Genomic DNA, 19152 nt, shown 5'->3' on the forward strand with positions numbered 1-19152 from the left:
TCCCACAGTGATAGATGGGACATGGTTTGAACACTCAATAAAGTATCTTTAGGAGCAAATGACAGAGCTCCCAATCAAAATTAACTTAAGCCAAAAAGAATTTTTTATTTATTTTTTTTTTTGTCTCGTATAGCTGCAAAAGTACAGGCCTATTCTTACTTGGAGCATGGCTGGATTCAAAGGCTCAAAGAATGCCCTCAGGATTTAAACCCCCTGTCTTGGCTATGCTTTCCTCTGCCTACTTCATTTTCTCAGTGGTGGACCTGGCAGCTCTAGGCTTATCATCCCAATGGTAAGAGGCTGACTCTTCTCCCAAAAGTCCTAACAAATCCTAAAGCTGGCTCCAATTGGCCCAGCTGGAGTCCCATGCTCAATTATGAACCAATCACTACAGTCAGGGATGTGTGTTGTACTCTCATTGGCCAGGGATGTGTGCTGTACTCTCATTGGCCAGGTCTGCATCACCTGCACACCTATGAAACCGTGGCATGGGGCTGGCCTTGTCTGACGTGGATGCAATGTGCAGGGGATCCAGTCACCCAGAGGAAAATGGAAGGTGCCATTACCAGAAAGGGGTAAACTGAATATTAAGGGAAGCAAAAATGACAAATGTCCACTACTCTTGGGAATAATAGAAAAGAACTACAATACAGAAATCCTTTAAAACTGAATTCTAGATATGACTGTTTTCAGAATTTATAAGGCATAGGCCAGTCAGCCTGGTCCACCTGCCCCTTGTAGCCCAGAGAAAGGGCAGTTTCTCCAGACCTTCGTCCAGGCCAAGATCTCCTCACCAGCACTCGCTCCCTATCCCCGGGTTATTAGTCTTCCCAGGATCTTGGATGGTGGGAATACCCACTCCCTTTAGGAAAAACTCAATTCCTGCCAACCGTGTGGTCTGGCCATCGTATTCCAGTAAGACATTTGTATCAAAACACAGTAGTTTGACAAATATTAGTTTTCCCAACAACTGGCTTATTCATTCTGGAATCACGAATGAGGCACCAGCATTTCAGGCCATTTGGGGTTTACCCTAGCCAAGTCCAGTTCCTTTTCTGTAGATGAGTGGTTCTCAACCTTCCTAATGCTGCGGCCCTTTAATATAGTTCCTATGGGTCACAACCCACAGGTTGAGAATCGCTGCTGTAGATGAAGATTAGGCCAATTATAGCTTTCCTGTAGTCTCAGAGATCTCCCCAACTCTCTTGTTACTGGGTACTTACTAAAGAAGCAGCCATATCACCTTAAGATCAAGCAATAACATAGTGACCTGGAATTGTCCAGATGTAGTATTCCGAGGGATAATTCAATTATCCCTTCAATGCAATTAGCATTGAAGACCTCCAAAAACAGTTGATATCAATTTGTTTGTTTGTTTGTTTGTTTGTGACAGAGTCTCAAGCTGTCACCCTGGGTAGAGTGTCGTGGTGTCACAGCTCACAGCAACCTCAAACTCTTGGGCTTAAGCGATTCTCTTGCCTCAGCCTCCTGAGTAGCTGGGATTACAGATGCCCACCACAACGCCCGGCTATTTTTTTGTTGCAGTTGTCATTGTTGTTTAGCAGGCCTGGGCCAGGCTCAAACCTGCCAACCTCAGTGTATGTGGCTGTCGCCCTAACCACTGAGCTGCAGGCACCAAGCCTGATGTCAGTTTTTAAAATTACAATAAAATTATTTCAGGGTGGCGCCTGTGGCTCAAAAGGGTAGGGCGCCGGCCCCATATGCCGGAGGTGGCAGGTTCAAACCCAGCCCTGGCCAAAAAAAACTGCAAAAAAAAAAATTATTTCAGGAGGGGTTGTTACTGCTCTGGTAGAGAGTGATGCAAGCGTGGAAACAGAAAGCCCCCATCTGGGAGAACAGTCTCTCACTCAGCCAGAGCAAAGGAAGAGGAGGAGGAGGAAGAGGCTCTCCCAGGATGGACAAGAGAAAGATGGAGCGCAGCAGCTGCTCAGTTGCTCCTTGAAGGATCCCACCCTGACAGCCCAAAGGCAGCTGTTGTCATCCCCCAGGAGGCCTGCAGACCAGAGTCCAGAATAGAAACTGGGCAGTGTGGGGCAGTCTAATCCCACTGAGGGTTTTAACCTAAGGTTACAGAATCCAGTACCTTCCCCCAATGCTCACTGCTGTCCATGCACACCACAACCAATGCAGAAGGAAATGATCACAAACGTCTCTTCCAGCTTTACACTGACATTTGGGTGCTCCCAAGTCAGGTGTTAATGTCTTAAAGTGGAGACTGCCAAAAACTTATTTCCGAAATTATTTCCTAGATTCTTTCAATGAAATACATCAGTATAGGCATATAAACATTTTTATACTTTTTATACTTGACTTTCACTCAAGGCAAAGATAAAGGCATGTATAAAGAAAGATAAAAAGAAGTGTTCCAAGGGACAAAAAAATAGAAATCATTGTTAAGTGTATCTTGGTTTTGATTTTAATAGCTCAGCCATGACTCTCCGACTTTGTATATATACTTAAAACAGAGCTAACCTCAAAAATACCAGACACACTTCACAGTCAAGGATCTTCCCACCCAAAGCATCTCCAATCAATGCTCATTGTCTTGTTCCATCCCTTTATGAAGGTTTAGGTTTGCAGAAAATAGCTGGCGAGTCCTCAGCACTCTACTTTATAATTTGGATTTTAAACACCAAGTGCACTCCCGGTCTGGGTTGTGGGTGCAGTATAAACAGCTGCCAATGGGAATTATGACACTTCTCTTTTATAGCGTATGATACCAGCTAATTAATAAACTGCTTTTAATAAATGTATTATAAAGCTAATAAAGCACTAATATTTAGTAATTACTAATTTAAGCAAAGTCAAACCTATTTCAGAGTAAGGGAGAAGATATGCATGAACAAGCCGCCATGGTCATTAACTTCCGACACACAATGCTCAGTATAACCCTGGTTTTCCCCACTCTACTTTATAGGGAAACTTTGAACTCTTCCCTTCATAAACAAAACTTCATAATTTGAAAACATCCAGGTTTTCATAACAAGTGCATTCCTTACAATTAAACTGCAGTTTTTACTTTTCTTAAAGTCAAAAGCTTTCAAAACTCTCTCGCAGATAAAAAAAAAAAAAAAAAACTTTCTCGCAGAGAGAAAGCATTTCTTTGCCTCTAGGCTCCTCCCTTGAGCTGTCTTGGTCTCTGCCCCTCAGTCCCTTCTGTATTTTGTGCCTGTGGAATACATTATTTTCTGCTGGCAGAATTATTTCCAACCCTGACCCCACCCACAACTCAGTTTCATGTGTGTCTGTAGCTCAATGACCTGGGGACCCCAAGCATTCACCATAAATAAGGCCGCGTATGGCCCTGTTTTTATGAGGACTACTGAGATCTGATAAAATCGGTCAGGGATCAAAGGTGCACTTCTCACCAGAACCATCGTCAGTCATTGTTTAGATATTTAAATTTCACAAGCAGAATCGACGGCCTGCTGAAGGTATTGTTGCTCATGCTTACTCAGAGGAGTGGGGCCATCTGTCGCCTCACCAACATTTTCAGGCATTTCAGATTACGGGGTTGAGGGATCTCTTTCTTTGTCGGTGGTTTCAGGATGAAGTCCTCCGACCAGGCTTCATGATTGAACCAGAGACTGATCTCAGACTGATTATGTCCCCAGATGGGGCCCTGGCTGATGACACTACATGTCACAGCAATTAGAAGAAACTGGAAGATCATCTAGTGTCAAACCTGTCTAGAGAGCAAGGGATGCAGAATCCCTGAGCTTAGATTCAGCAGCAGAAGAGAAATCCAGTTCTCTGTTCTAGAGGCAGAATTTATTTTTGCTAAGGGGTCATCTTCACAGCAGCCCCCTCTCAGCTATGACAAGAGGACATACCTCTGCCAATGTACTAGTCACAGAAATGCACAGATATTTCCTGATTCCAACCTGAGTTATTAAACCAAGCATTAGGCTTATACACTTTGCTCCTTTCACCCCCAGGATGACCAGCTGTCTCACTCCTAAGCCCAAATCTAGTGGCTTCTGTGTGTAGGACTAACTTCTCCCACCTGGGAATTATCTGATTTACTCTCATCAAGGCCACTGTTCTGGACCAAAATGTCAGGTGTCCCTTACTTAGGGGTTTAGCCTTTAGCCAAAAACATTTGAGGAAATAATACTCTGAGGTTTGTCCATTTCTCTAGTGGCCAAAGGCAAACCCAAAAAGACAAAACTAGGATCTGAGTTTATAGTGACAGATTCAAACTTCCAGGCCAAGTTCTTAGAACACCCGTTCTATCAACTCTACCAGGTCTGTCCTAGGAAATCCTGATCCCACCATCACACCAACCTCAGGAATATTTGCAGGGAAAAAATATTCCCCTTGAGTCCATTAAGCTTTTTCCTCCTAGCAGTACACAAAGTAATCTAAGGGATTCTGGTGGGAAAACATCCCAAATTCTGGTTCTTTATGCTTCCTCACGTGGCGTGAAGGCACGTTTGCTAATTGAGTACCAGGACCAGCCTTGGGTATCCCATAATTCCCCAAGGAGCACCTGCAAACTACCTTTAATATCAACTCTGCCTTCTAAATGGGTCTGGAACCTTTGAGCACCTTTTATAATGCTAATCTGTTTGGCACTACTCAGAAATGCTAACATTTCTTTAATCCTAAAGGATTAAACCACACTGCACGATCTTCCTGACAACAAACCACACTTCAATTAGTAATTTATGAAAAAAAGATTTTAGACCAATGGACTAAGGCCACCCCAGTGACTTATGAAACTACCTGCCCGGGTGGAGACTCTTCCATTAATTCCTTATAAGAGAAACAATAAAGAGAGAAAATCATCCAATTTAATGATAATTCCAATCACATTAATCTTATGATATTTTTATGTTTGTGATATGGTTCTATATTAAAAACATTACACCTCATCCAAATGAGATTTTTCAGGATGTTATACCCTTGATATTTTATTTGTGCCTCTTGGTTTAGTTAACTCCCAACCACCTTTTATTACCACCTCCAAAAAAAAATGTTTCTCATTATGATCGGAAACATTAATTCTGATTTTAGAGGTTTTAGATCATTTCTTCTAGGTGTTAATCAGTCCTGGCCATATGGTGAGGGTTTGGCAATTCATTATTACTTTACAATGAATGCCTTTAATTACATTTTCAGTAGTAATAGTAGTCCTTCTGTTTATTTAAAGTACCCAAGAGCTGCTGGCAACGCGGTCTGAATTATAGGGAAGACAAGTGCCAGCTGACTTTCTGTAAACTGGCATTAGGATTCTAATCTGCACAGACAGGAGCAGGTGGGGATAATGAGCTCAGGGAGGGGCTGCTCATTACACTGGCCCTGCCAGCCCCCCTTTCACCTCCAGTTTGCTCCAGGCATTTTACACTTCGCTGAGGCCTCACTCGTAGTCATGCCAACCTGGTGGTCAGAAGCAAGGCGTCCATCCTATTTCTGAATCCTCCAGCTGCCTCTGGAGGTACATATAACTTCATTTTATATGTTGGTGGTGAATTGTTGCTCTCCTTGACAGCATCTTGGAAAGGTAATTACTTTCCTAAAATGCAAGTGGGAGTTTATGGCCTCAGTGAGAAAGAGTGTCTGTGGGAATTTCCAGGCCCCAAAAGTGAATGTGAAGCCCTCCTGCCCACTGGGGAAAGTCACAGAAGTGATCTTGGCCTGGGTGGAAGGGCAGTCACTGTTTGCATCTATTTCAGGGGTGGTCGGAGTCGATACAACCTGTCATATGTCACAGGAAGACACACGTTAAGCTAACAAGTCTAAGATGGAACTGCTGTTTTTAGCCAATCAGTATCTCTTGAGAATCTGTTTGTTTATTCGTTCAACATATGTTTTTGACTACTGTGTGTCAGGGCACTGGCCTTAAGGACATGTAAGAGAAGAGAGAGAGACAGATTCATCGCTGCCCAGTCTGAAATCTCCTTGGGGAGAAGAGTCCTTGCAAAGCTGCCTACTCATTGTTCTTGTGTTTGACCTGAGTCATGTTGGCCTGAGCTTTTCCAGCATGAAAATTGTACGGTTTTGCCCACTGAGATAGAAGGCACAGTCTTTTTCTGTGCTCCTTGACTCCCAGAGTAGGTCTTGCCCTGGAGATAACTCCATAGAAAGCCTGGGTCTTTGTTGCTCTATGACATGGGGCCTACATCTGTCCCCCATCTCTTTGCCTGGATTCCCCTTCTCTGTTTTTAAAGACCTAGATCTTTAAGTCATTGCCTGCCTTTGATCTTTGATACCCTCCCACCCCCACACTTTACCTTGCCTGAATGCTCTGACCTCACCCTCCTGCTGGGCGTGTAGTTTGAGCTAAAGTACCAGCTCCCAGATGTGAGGGTGATGTGTCTGTGACCACCAGGGTGGATTCAGCTGATCTGGCTGGCCAGGTAGGTGTCCCCTTCCTCCCTCACTGCTCCATGTGTGTCCTTTGTCAAAGAGGACCATTCTTTGGTCAAGGGTACACGAATAGCTGCACTCTCCTGCTAGAACAGGGGTCCTCAAACTGCTGCCCGGCCCATGGGCCACATGAAGCAGTGTGATTGTATTTGTTCCTGTTTTGTTTTTTTACTTCAAAATAAGATATGTACAGTGTGCATAGGAATTTGTTCATAGTTTTTTTTTTAAACTATAGTCTGGCCCTCCAACGATCTGAGGGACAGTGAATTGGCCTCCTGTTTAAAAAGTTTGATGACGCCTGCCCTAGAACCTCCAAACAAGCTCTCAAAGTATGAGCTCCTCTGGATTTGGCTTCGGCCCCAGTGTTCGGTTCCATGGGGACCACAGGCTTCCACTCCTAGTTCTCCAGCACTAAGTCTGCAGTTCCTGGTGCCTTCCATTTGCCCACACCCTGGTTGTGGCAGAGTGCCCAGAACTGACACAAGCCCAGCCTCGGGGTGTCTTGTGGCTGGTCACTCCAGGGCAGATGGGACTTTACGACCTATCCCTGGGAACAGCTGCATGAACTGTGGGGTCAGCAAGAGGTGATGTCTGCCTGTCGGTCAGGGCTCACTGCAGGCCATGTCAGGGCAAGCCTGCTTGGCATTAAAGACTAAAAAGAAAAAACTTACCTCCTATGCCAGGGGCATTTTGATGTGAACTAATGAAATTGATCTTTGAATAATGAATATGAATAATCATTAATGATTATATCTATGTGCTTAAAAGAAGATGAGAAAAGATTATCACTGCCCAATCCTACCTCTTAAAGGAAGCCTCCCAAATGGACGGGAGGAACATAGAGTTGATATGGTTTAATCTAATCAAATCACTGAATAGACGCCAAAGTCTTAGCAGTGGTTGTCCATGAATGGCACTACGGGTTGCACATTATTTTTCCAAAATTCAGAATGTTCTGGATTTCTTTAAATAGAGATCATATATTGCTTTTATAATAAAAAAAAATTTTAAGTGATTTTTTTGGGCGGCGCCTGTGCCTCAGTGAGTAGGGTGCCAGCCCCATATGCCGAGGGTGGCGGGTTCAAACCCAGCCCCGGCGAAACTGCAACAAAAAAATAGCCGGGCGTTGTGGCGGGCGCCTGTAGTCCCCAGCTGCTCGGGAGGCTGAGGCAAGAGAATCGCCTAAGCCAAGGAGCTGGAGGTTGCTGTGAGCTGTGTAACGCCACGGCACTCTACCAAGGGCGATAAAGTGAGACTCTGTCTCTACAAAAAAAAAAAAAATTTTAAGTGATTTTTTATTTAAAATGTTAATTTAAACTCAAAGCCCTTTTCCTCTGACCCAGCATCTACTGCATTTGAGGAAGGCTGAGCATGTAAGCCAGGGTCAGGGGAAAGAGCCAGTTTGGATAGGAACATGAAATGGAAACTCCCAGCTGGGACTGACCGGAAAGGGCCAGAGCCCAGAGAGATGCCTGCTGGAGATGAAGTAGGAGGGAAGATGGTGCCGATTTACCAGGAAGGGTGACCGAAAGGGCACGCAAGTACAAAGCAGTACAGTTATCGTTTGATTTGCTTGGGAGAAGGAGGGTGTAGGGAGACATACGCCAAGCAAATGTTTAGAAAAAATGAGATGAAATTGGATGTGACAGAGATATCCTTAGAGACTAAGGTTTGGCACGTAACTACTGTAGATCATTTGGCTTCTGTTCAAAAGGTTGACATCTATGTTAATGTCACATCCAGCCAACACTCACGGCCACTCCCCAAGAAGCCCAAAGTCCTAGCCACACAACAGTGAGCACCCAGTGTTCACTTAATAGTTTCTAAACCTTCACCAGGTCACTTGGTTTGCTTTTGTTTAACCTGTGGTATTCTTGACAACCTTGTTCTTAAAGCTGATTGGATTTCATGTTATGAAAGGATACTTTGGCTTACCCAGGTCATAACCATTAAATTTATCACATTAACCAATGTTTAATCATTGTCACAGATTACTGAGAATACTGGCAAGAAAATGTGTAACTAAAAATTACAATAAGTCATGGGCAATTTAAAATTTTTTTCCAGGCCGGGTGCATTGGCTCACACCTATAATTCTAGCATTCTGGGAGGCCAAGGCTGGTGGTATTGCTTGAGCTCACAGGTTTGAGACAAGCCTGAGCAAAAAAAGCAAGACCCAGTCTCTACTAAAAATAGAAAAATTTGGCTCAGCACCTGTAGCACAGTGATTACAGCACCAGCCATATACACGGAGGTTGGGGTTCAATCACGGCCTGAGCCAGCTGAACAACAATGACAATTGCAACAAAAAAATAGCCGGGTGTTGTTGCAGGCACCTGTAGTCCCAGCTAAATGGGAGGCTGAGGCAAGAGCATTGCTTAAGCTAAGAGTTAGAGATTGCTGTGAGCTATGATGCCACAGCACTCTACTGAGGATGATATAGTGAAACTCTATCAAAAGAAAGAAAGAGAGAAAAAGAAGGAAGGAAGGAGGGAGGGAGGGAGGGAGGGAGGGAAGGAAGGAAGGCCTGAGGCAAGAGGATCACTTGAGCCCAGGAGTTGGAGGTTGCTGTTAAGCTATGACGCCACGGCACTCTACCCAGGGTGATAGGTTGAGACTCTGTCTCAGAAAAAAAAAATTTTTTTCAAATAGATTTTTTTTTTTTTTTTTTTGGAGACAAGAGTTTTACTCTGTCACCCAGGCTAGAGTGCAGCAGTGTCAGCCTAGCTCACAGCAACCTTAGACTCCTGGGCTCAAGCAATCCTCCTGCCTCAGCCTCCCAAGTAGGTGGGACTACAGGCCCCTGCCACCACACCTGACTAATTTTTTCTATTTTTAGTAGAAGTGGGGGTCTTGCTCTTGCTCCGGCTGGGCTCAAATTCCTGAGCTCAAGGGATCATCCCACCTCAGCCTCCCAGAGTGCTAGTACTATAGGCATGAGCCACCACATCCAGCCCAAATAGTTTTTAGATTAACATTAAACATTTCAGAGTTATAATCCCTATTCTGCAGTTGATATATTTGAGTTTAAAAAAAGAAATAACTATCTTCGCAGAAATGTGTATTTTTGAAATATTTTTAATTAATCAACTTTATTTATTTATTTATTTATTTATTTGCAGTTTCTGGCCAGGGCTGGGTTTGAACCCACCACCTCTGGCATATGGGGCCGGCACCCTACTCCTTAGAGCCACAGGCACCACCCTTAATCAATTTTATTTTTTAGAGCTATTTTACGTTCACAGTAAAATGAAACAGAGGTTTCCATATACCTCCTGCCCCTGCAAACACACAACCTCCCCCACTGTCAACATCCTGCACCAGAGTGGTGCATTTATTACAAGTGATGAACCAACACTGACACATCGTTATCACCCAAAGTCCAAGAGTTCACTCTTGGTGTTGTACACTATGTAGGTTTGAACAAATGCAAAATGTCATGTGTCCACCATGACAGTATCATACAGAGTAGTTTCACTGTGCTAAAAATCTCCACCACTATCCCCCCACCCCCAGCAAGCAATGTTCTTTTTACTATCTCCATACCTTTGCCTTTTCCAGAATACCAAATAGATTGGCTTCTTTCACTCGGTAACATGCACTGCAGTTTCCTCCACGTCTTGACAGCTCATTTCTTTTGCACGTTGGGTGCAAGCACCCAAAAATCTCGGGTGCTTCCAAGCTGGGGCAATTATGAATAAAACAGCTGTAAACATCTGTGTAGATGTTTTTGCAAGGAACCTAAGTTTTCAGCTCATTTGGATAAATAACCAAGGAGCATGTCTGCTGGATCATATGCTAATATAATATGCATATTGTACAGAAAATATTTAGCCAAAAGTTAGACTTGAAATATGTTTGAAATGTCCTTGAATTATTTTAGACAAAAAGCATAAAGTAACATAAGAATCTTCCTGCCATTGCTCAACACTTTCACCCAGTGCTCACCAGTCTTTCCTCCTCCCTGAGAAGTAACCATTACCCTAAGTTTGTTAGAATCCTTCCTTCCCTTACATTTCTTAGGCAGTAAAAGCGTATGTATGTATGTATTCCTAAATAACACAGTATATTTTTGCACGTTTTTAATGTTATGTAAGTGGTATTATACATGTGTTCTTTTACCTACCTGCTCACTTCCCACCACCCCACCACCGCACCACCATTAGGTGTGCAGCCATATTGAAACAAGTGGTTCTGATTTACCCATTTTCTTTGCTATGTTGTGCTCCTTTCTCTAAACATACCACAACCTGGTCTTTATTCTCTTGTTGATCGACATCTAGGTTGCTCCCAGATTTTTGTTACAAACAGATTGCAAACAGTGCTCCCAGAAACAACTGGTACATCACTCCTTGGGCACACAAGCAAAACTTTCTGTGGGACTCTGCTCAAAGTACAGTGCAGAACTGTTCGTTTCTGGTAAATCAACCCCTGCTTCCTTCATCAAGAACATCTAACTGTAAAACAAAAACCAGCCAAGCTAAATACTGTGTTTCATGAGAAAGTTGATTTATGACACTCTGGTGCAAACTCTTTTTATTACAAAAGTCTGAATATGTGTGTATATAGAGAGAATATATCTGGGAATGGAATTATTGGGCCAGGTGGTAAATGGTGCACTTTCTAAATAATGGAAAACTGTTTCCTGAGCTTAACACCTAATATCTGAGTATAAATTCCTATAAATCTAAAATCCTAAAATATGGATCTCCCTCAAATGTTGCAGGGCCTGGGGCAAGAACACATAATGGAAACTCCATATGATACGACTAAATATTTAAAGTTCTAAATCATGTTAATAAATAAACTGCTAAATATGTCCTGTCTTCCTATCTTGACAAATATACCTTCATAACAACCTTGAGGGTCAGGTTCAAATTTAGAATTATCGGATTTCTAAAAGCCCACCCTACAGCATGGGTGGCTGGGGAGAGCAGGCCTCTGCTCCCAGATCTGCAGCACAGCTCCTGTCTGCCCATCCCCAGCTCTGTCCTGCCCCTCAGGGCCTCCTATGTGTGTGCAGACACACAGCCCGCACGTCCAGACTCCATCTACACTCTACACTCCCATAAACCGGTACCTGGCCACTTTGCAAGGATGAGCTGGGTGTGGGAAGAGGTTCCCCCCAAGCTGTGGGAGTGAACTCAGAACTGCTTAGACAAGGATTCCACCAGCCTCTGCCCCATGGTCCAGTGGGCACATCCCCTTGTCTCTGGGCACATGTGGCCATTTGGGGAAGGGTAGAATAAGAGCAGGGTCAGAACTGAGCCTTCTAAAACAGGCCCACACAGGAACCCCTCTTGCCAAGATACAAGGACAATCCTGGGAATTTGTTCCTTTCAATAAAGTTTTCCAAATGTTTGTGTTTTGCTGTTCACAGTACTCGTTTAGTTAAAATCTATGATGTACCTGTATTCATTTCCCCTTTTTAATTCTTTACTTTGTCTATGTTCACTTTGCTTTGTGTTTTCTCGCCAGAGTTATTAATCTTTCAAAGGACCAGCTTTTGATTTGGTGAATTTTTTTTTTTTTTTTTTTTTTGAGACAGAGCCCTGGGTAGAGTACTGTGGCGTCACAGCTCATAGCAACCTCCAGCGCGAGCTCAAGAAATCCTTTTGCCTCAGTTTTTCTATTTTTAATAGAGATGGGGGTCTCACTTTTGCTCAGGCTGGTCTTGAACTCGTGACCTCAAGCAATCCACCTGCCTTGGCCTCCCAAAGTGCTAGGATTACAGGTGTGAGCCACTGCACCCAGCCGGTTAATTTTTGTTATTTGCTGCTTTTTCCATGTTATATGACTTCTTCAAGATCACATTTTTCCCCCCCAAGGGTAATTTTATTGATGGCTCTCACTTATTCCCTCACCAAAGACCAACTGTAGCCAGATGAAATGAACATAATCTCAAGATTTTATTGTCTTCATGATAAAACAAAAGATGATCAGGACTGTATCACTTGACCCTTTCTCTTCTTATCTCCTCCCAGTTCAAAATGCTTGCATCTCTTAATAGCTAGCATTCTCTTAGATCTGCAGTTGGGCTCCACACACTCAAGCCTCAGCACAATCTTCTTTGTAGTTTTAGCCTTTTTCCGGAAAATTGGCTTAGTCTGCCCACCATAGCCACTCTGCTTCCTGTCATAACGCTGCTTTCCCTGGGCATAGAGAGAGTCCTTGCCCTTTTTATACTGTGTCACTTTGTGGGGCTGGTGCTTGCCATACTTCTTACAGAAAGTCCGGCGGGTTTTAGGAACGTTCACCATGTTTGCGCGAGCGCTAGCGGCCAAGATCACATTTTTGAGTTCATTTGATTTAACCTTTCTTGTTGCCTGATAAATTTATCTTCAGCTAAAAATCTTCCTTTAAATACAGTTTTGGCAGTTTCCCACCACTTTTAACAGGTAGTGTTTTCACTATTGCCTAATTCTACATATTTCTTATTTTTCAGGATTTTTAAATCCATGAGTTGTTTTTTTTTTTTGTTTGAGACAAACAGAGTCTCAGTTTGTCACAAACTGAGACTCTGTTTGGAAGAGTGCCGTGATGTCACAGCTCACAGCAACCTCAAACGCTTGGGCTCAAGCGATCCTCTTGCCTCAGCCTCCCAAGTAGCTGGGACTACAGGCGCCCGCCACAACACCCAGCTACTTTTAGAGACGGGGGTCTCACTCTAGCTCAGGCTGGTCTCCAACTTGTGAGCTCAAGCAATCCTCCTGCCTCAGCCTCCCAGAGTGCTGGGATTACAGGCGTGAGCCACTGTGCCCAGCCTAAATCCAGGATTATTTAGTAGCATGTTATTTATTTTCCAAATAGGTAGGCCTTTTTAAGCAATCCATTTTATATTAGTTTTTAGTTTTATTGCAATATGGTTAGAAAACATATCATGTTTGATAGTGACCCTTTGAAATTTACTAAGATTTCCTTCATCTCTTTTTTTTTTTTTTTGAGACAGAGTCTCACTATGGCACCCTCGGTAGAGTGCTATAGCGTCACAGCTCACAGCAATTTCCAACTCCTGGGCTTAGGTGATTCTCTTGCCTCAACCTCCTGAGTAGTTGGGATTACAGGCACCCACCACAACACCCAGCTATGTTTTTTGTTGTTACAGTTGTCATTGTTGTTTAGCTGGCCCGGGCCCCATTCGAACCTGCCAGCCTAGGTGTATGTGGCCGTCACCCTACCCACTGAGCTACAGGTGCCGCCTCTTCCTTCATGTCTTGTCAAATAACCTAGACAACTTCCAAAAAATTTATCAAAAATGGCTTAAGACGCAGCAAGAAGTCTTATAAACACTAAAGAAATTCAATCAATTGTTTAAAAGTTCTCTCTCAAAGAAAATACCAGGTCACAATTCATTACTGCCTTTTGTCCAAGTCCAAACCTAGATGGATTTATAGGTGAATTTTACAAAACTTCTAAGAAAAGTCCATCTCACAAAAACTCTGGAGAGTAAAAGAAGAGAACGCTTAACTACTTATTCTTTGAACCCTGGCCCTGGATAATCCTGATACAAAACCAAACCAGAATAGTACAAGAAAATGAAAACTAAAGACCAGTGTCATTCTGGAATAGGTGAAATATCTAAGTAAAATATTACCAAAACAAGTCCAAAAATGTATTTTTAAAAAGGTAATACAGGCTTGGCACTCACTGGTTAGGGTGCCAGCCACATACATCAGGGCTGGTGGGTTCAAGCCCAGCCCGGGCCTACTAAACAACAACTACAAAAAAAAAAAAAAAAAATAGCCGGGCATTGTGGCAGGAACCTATAGTTTCAGCTACTCAAGAGGCTGAGGCAAGAGAATTGCTTAATCCCAAGAGTTTGAGGTTGCTGTGAGCTGTGACATAATAGCACTCTACAGAGGGTGACATAGTGAGACTCTGTCTCAAAAAAAAAAAGTAATACATCATGACCAAGTTGAGTTTATCCCTAGAATGCTAGAGTCGTTTAGCTATTATTGAGCTCTCTTTTTTACTTTATTTGATTGAGATTAAAATCATATGATTTTTCTCATTTGACACAGAAAAAGCTTATAAAATTCAACATCCAACTTTTTTTTTAAGGAGATGGGATATCCTAAGCTTTATTTATTTTATTATTTTAGAGACAGAGTCTCACCTTGTCGCCCTCGGTAGAGTGCTGTAGCATCACAGCTCACAACAACCTCCAGCTGTTGGGGTTAGGCGATTTTCTTGCCTCAGCCTCCTGAGTAGCTGGGACTACAGGTGCTCACCACAACGCCCGGCTATTTTTTTGTTGCAATTTGGCCGGGATGGGTTTGAACCCACCACCCTCTGTATATAGGGCCAGCGCCCTACTCACTGAGCCACAGGAGCCACCCACATCCAATGTTTTTTAAAAATGAGAAAATAAGAAAACCTTCTTAATCTAATAAAATCTAATAAAACAAATGTGCAAACTCCAGCACATTAAAATGACAGCTATATTTAATGGCAAAATGTTGAAGACACCCCCTCTAAGATTGGTAATAAGTGAAGAAATCCTGCTATCAACGCTTTTATTCACAACTGTACTTAGGGCAGCGCCTGTGGCTCAATGGAGTGGGGTGCCGGCCCCGTATGCCGGAGGTGGCCGGTTCAAACCCAGCCCTGGCTAAAAACTGCACAATTGTACTAAAAGTCCTGGCCAATGAAGTGAGGCAAGAAAAAGAAACAAGAGTTATAGGAATTAGAAAGGGAAAATAAAACTGTCCTTATCCACTGACTGTCTGAAAATTCCAAAAATAATCTAAACTGCTGTATTAATTGTAACACTTAGCAAGGAAGCTGGATGCAAAACAAATGTGCAAACTCAATTACATGTCTACACACCAGCTATAGTTAGAAAAGAAACTTTTTTTAAAGAGGCATCCCTTCCAGATTCCTGAAGAACAGCGCCTACTTCCCAAATCTGGAATTCCCCATATATTCTCCAGAAGGCAGATCAGCAAAAAAAGCAAATGAAATCACCCGGAAAGGCATGTGGACATTGTCACTAGAGAACATGACAAATGTCAATTTCCATGTAAAGGAAGGAGGAAATAAGCTACAAAACCAGCAGCCGCAGCCCCCGAGCCCACTGGGAGTGGAGTCGGTGAAAACAGCCCAGAAACGAGACGAGAGAAGCAAGATCCCAGCGGGGGCAGGACACAGATAAAGCAGCACATTCAGAGGCACTGTCAGGAGAGCTCGGACATCAGACAGATCTGGTTGCTAACCCAAAGGAAGGCGGGTGGAAGTGGCGGGCTCAGAACGCCCCGCTCCTGAGTGAGAAGGTGATTTGGAAGAGAGGGCATCTCTGGAAGAAGTGAATGAAGAACACAAGGAGTGGAAAGTAAAGATCCCACAGAAACGAAGGAGTCGGGATTGGAACAATACGCTGACCTTCCAGGCACCAAAGAGTCCTGTGTTAAAGAGCCTGCACTGCCCTGTGCCGGCAGGAGAGAGCATTCTCAACTACAAAACTAGTAAGTCACTCAAATCCCTCAGCTCCTCTGTAGACACCTGTGCTGGTGCTGATCAAGAAAAATCCAAGACACTTTAAAATGAACAGTAAAAAGTGGGCAGCCTCTATACAACACCACTACAAAGAAGAAAACAGTAAGAATCTAAATTTTTCCACCAATGAAAATATTCCCAAGAAAACAGAGCAGCCCGGCACAGTGGCTCACACCTGTAATGCTAACACTCTGGGGGACTATGGAGAGAGACTCCCTTGAGCTCAGTTCAAGATCAGCCTGAGCAAGAGTGAGACCCCCATCTCTAAAGAAGAAGAAAGAAAAAGCAAGAAGGAGAAGAAGAAAGGAAAGAACGAAGGAAAGGAAAGAAAGAACAACTAGCCACTCATGGTGGGCACCTCTAGTCCAAGCTACTTGGGAGGCTGAGGCAGGAGGATCGCTTGAGCTCAAGAGTTTGAGCTTGAGGTTGCTCTGAGGTATGTTGACACCAAGGCACAGAGTGACGTTCTGTCTTATTGAAAGAAAGAGAAAGAAAAAACTAGAGCAGAGAAAAACCGTAGCACATTCTTCTGCATGAATTAAATGTAATTAAACTAGCAGCAATGTATACTAAAAAAAATTTTTTTTTTTTTTTGTAGAGACAGAGTTTCACTTTATTGCCCTTGGTAGAGTGCCGTGGCGTCACCCAGCTCACAGCAACCTCCAACTCCTGGGCTTAGGCAATTCTCCTGCCTCAGCCTCCAGAGTAGCTGGGACTACAGGCGCCCGCCACAACTCCCGGCTATTTTTTTGTTGCAGTTTGGCCGGGGCTGGGTTTGAACCTGCCACCCTCGGCACATGGGGCCGGCGCCCTACTCACTGAGCCACAGGCGCCGCCCCCTAAAAAAAATTTTTTAAACCTACCATGAATATGAAACTCCTAATAGAAAAAGACAAAAAGGAGACGTGAGACAATTTATTTAGCTCAGAAAGGAAAGTGAAAGAAAAGACAAAATCACCTCAGAAATTAAGACTACATTACAAGGTGTGTAGAGAACATCGGAATGAAAATATCCCGGTGAATGAGCAACAGTGACCTACTCTGGCGTCCCGATGATTAAGCCATCATCTCTCAGCTCCAAACCCTCCCTCGACCCTCAGCTGGGTGGTGCTGGGGCAGCTACAGCTGCATTTTACTTTGCCAGCTGGGTCTGGCCTTTGGCAATCAGGTGCAAAGGGGAACCCTCAAGGCTGGTGGGGGAGGAAAGGACTCGCTTCCTCCTGTCTGCTCACTGTCCCCGAGTGTCATGCTCACAGGGCCTTTGCACAGAGGCGCTTGCAGAGCTGACTTCCCACCCACCTCCTGTACACCAGAACCAGTGGAGCGGAGCCCCCACCTCGGAGTTTCAGCTCCGTGGGGCCACATCCCTAAGTTTCTACCCATTCCCCCTTCTTGTTTCTTCAGCTCTTGGAGTGGAAGTGACAGTTGCCACCTCCATGATACCTTTGACTTCTCTCTGTATTCTTTTATAACCTTTTAATGAACACATTCTTTTGCCTAGTGAACATATTTTTTAGTTAAATTTTTCCTGTTTAAATAGCTTGTGTGAACTCTGTCTCTTGGACTACACTGGCAAACTTAAGTGGAAAAGGTATTTTGAAATGATACTGGGCAGGTCATGGGCTAAACCGGATGGCCTGAGAACCAGGTTTAAAAAGACAGGCACCCAGCTCCATTCACCCAGCAGGAGTCATCTGGGCCAGACAGGCTGGGTCTTCATCACCACATCTACCCTCACCACCACAAATCCCAAGGTACTGAAGGTATGAATAGGTAAGTGAGGCTCACTCTGCAGACAGGCAGCGTCAGGACAGCTAGGACTTCCAAAGCCAAGTTTTCAGTCAGTTTCACTCTCCTTAGGTTCATTCCTCCGAAAATTATTTATTAAGCACCTTCTATGTGCTAGCTAGGCATTAGAAGAAAACAAAAATAAATGGCATGGATCTGGTTTCAAGAAATTCAACACCTAGACCAGTGTTTCTCAACATTAGATTTTATAAACAAACAAAAAATCAGATACTACTGTTACAAATACCCTACCCCCTAAGATTCTTGTCCTCCCAGTGGTATGAAGCCTTACAATATATGCTTTCTAACAAGCCTCCCTGGTTATTCTGAATTTGGCAGCCCACAAACCACTTTGAGAAACTCTGATATTACAAAAATAAATTTATGTAGCAGATAGACAAAATCATGTGTAGGGGAAGAAAAATAATGTTTTCCTCATCTCTTATAGGTTCTTAGTTGGACCCCTGTAGTAAAAGACAGAATAGAGACGCCAGGGATGAGTAGTTCTCAGAGAACTGGCTTTGAGTTCCAGCCCATGCAGCATCTTCAACAAAGAACAGTAAAGTTTTGAGAGAAGTAACGAGATAAAAGTGGAAGGGACCTGGAGTGGAGAGAACTGTAGGGGTGGAGCTTGAGGGAAAGCAAATAACCAACAGATGAAGGCTGGTCAGTGAACATGTTCACTAGCGTTAACAACTCCAGGCAGATCATGGCCTCTGTGTTTTCTGCCAATGACCTTTGTTCTCCCTGGCAGAGGGCAGGACAACTTTTGTCTTTGCAGGAAGAGAAGGCAGAGAGCTTTCTACATTTGTTGCTTCTTGTCGTCAGCTCAACAATCTTTCATATTTGGGGTGGCCTATTCCAGTCTCCCACACATGTTGGGGTACAAAGGTCAGTTTCTCCAGACTGTTACTTATTGATCAAAAGAAATAAAGAAAGGGTGATTAAGAAGATCAGTCTTATGAAACTACAGGACATCAGAAAAGGAACAAATTCTTCCTGCTTGATTTTGGGTCATAGATGCTTATTGTTGCCTTTTGATAAATTTAACTAGCTTTAACCAGAACATTCTGCTTCATTTAGTTTTTGAATCATTATTTTGATCAACCTAAAAAAAAAACAAAGTCCCATAGGACATTTCCACTTAGGAACCATCAATAAAACTATTTTTGTCTGTCACCGGATAAAGGTATGTTGGGTTTGAATATGTCTCTTTAATTGCACCCTGATGAGCCTGACTCTTCTTCTTTTTTTTCTTTTTTGAGACAGTCTCACTTTATCGCCCTGGGTAGAGTACCGTGGCGTCACAGCTCACAGAAACCTCCAGCTCCTGGGCTTAGGCAAGATTTTCTTGCCTCAGCCTCCCAAGCAGCTGGGACTACAGGTGCCCGCCACAACACCCGGCTATTTTTTGTTGCAGTTTGGCCGGGGCCGGGTTCGAACCCGCCACCCTCGGTATATGGGGTCAGCGCCCTG

General features: G+C 43.6%; 1 protein-coding gene across 1 annotated transcript; it reads right to left on the reverse strand.

Annotated features, from left to right (window-relative positions):
• Nucleotides 1-12233: 12233 nt before the first annotated feature.
• Nucleotides 12234-12658, reverse strand: LOC128560146 (60S ribosomal protein L36a-like). The gene has a single exon (XM_053553673.1). It carries the CDS (start codon nucleotides 12651-12653, stop codon nucleotides 12333-12335), a length of 321 nt encoding a protein of 106 aa, XP_053409648.1. The 5' UTR covers nucleotides 12654-12658; the 3' UTR covers nucleotides 12234-12332.
• Nucleotides 12659-19152: the final 6494 nt, after the last annotated feature.

The sequence above is a fragment of the Nycticebus coucang genome, chromosome 11 (genome assembly GCF_027406575.1).
Source record: "Nycticebus coucang isolate mNycCou1 chromosome 11, mNycCou1.pri, whole genome shotgun sequence".
Lineage (NCBI taxonomy): Eukaryota > Metazoa > Chordata > Mammalia > Primates > Lorisidae > Nycticebus > Nycticebus coucang.

Bases quoted from the DNA above. Each gene is read 5' to 3' on its own strand.
- LOC128560146 (XM_053553673.1), bottom strand. From the start codon at position 12,653: ATGGTGAACGTTCCTAAAACCCGCCGGACTTTCTGTAAGAAGTATGGC.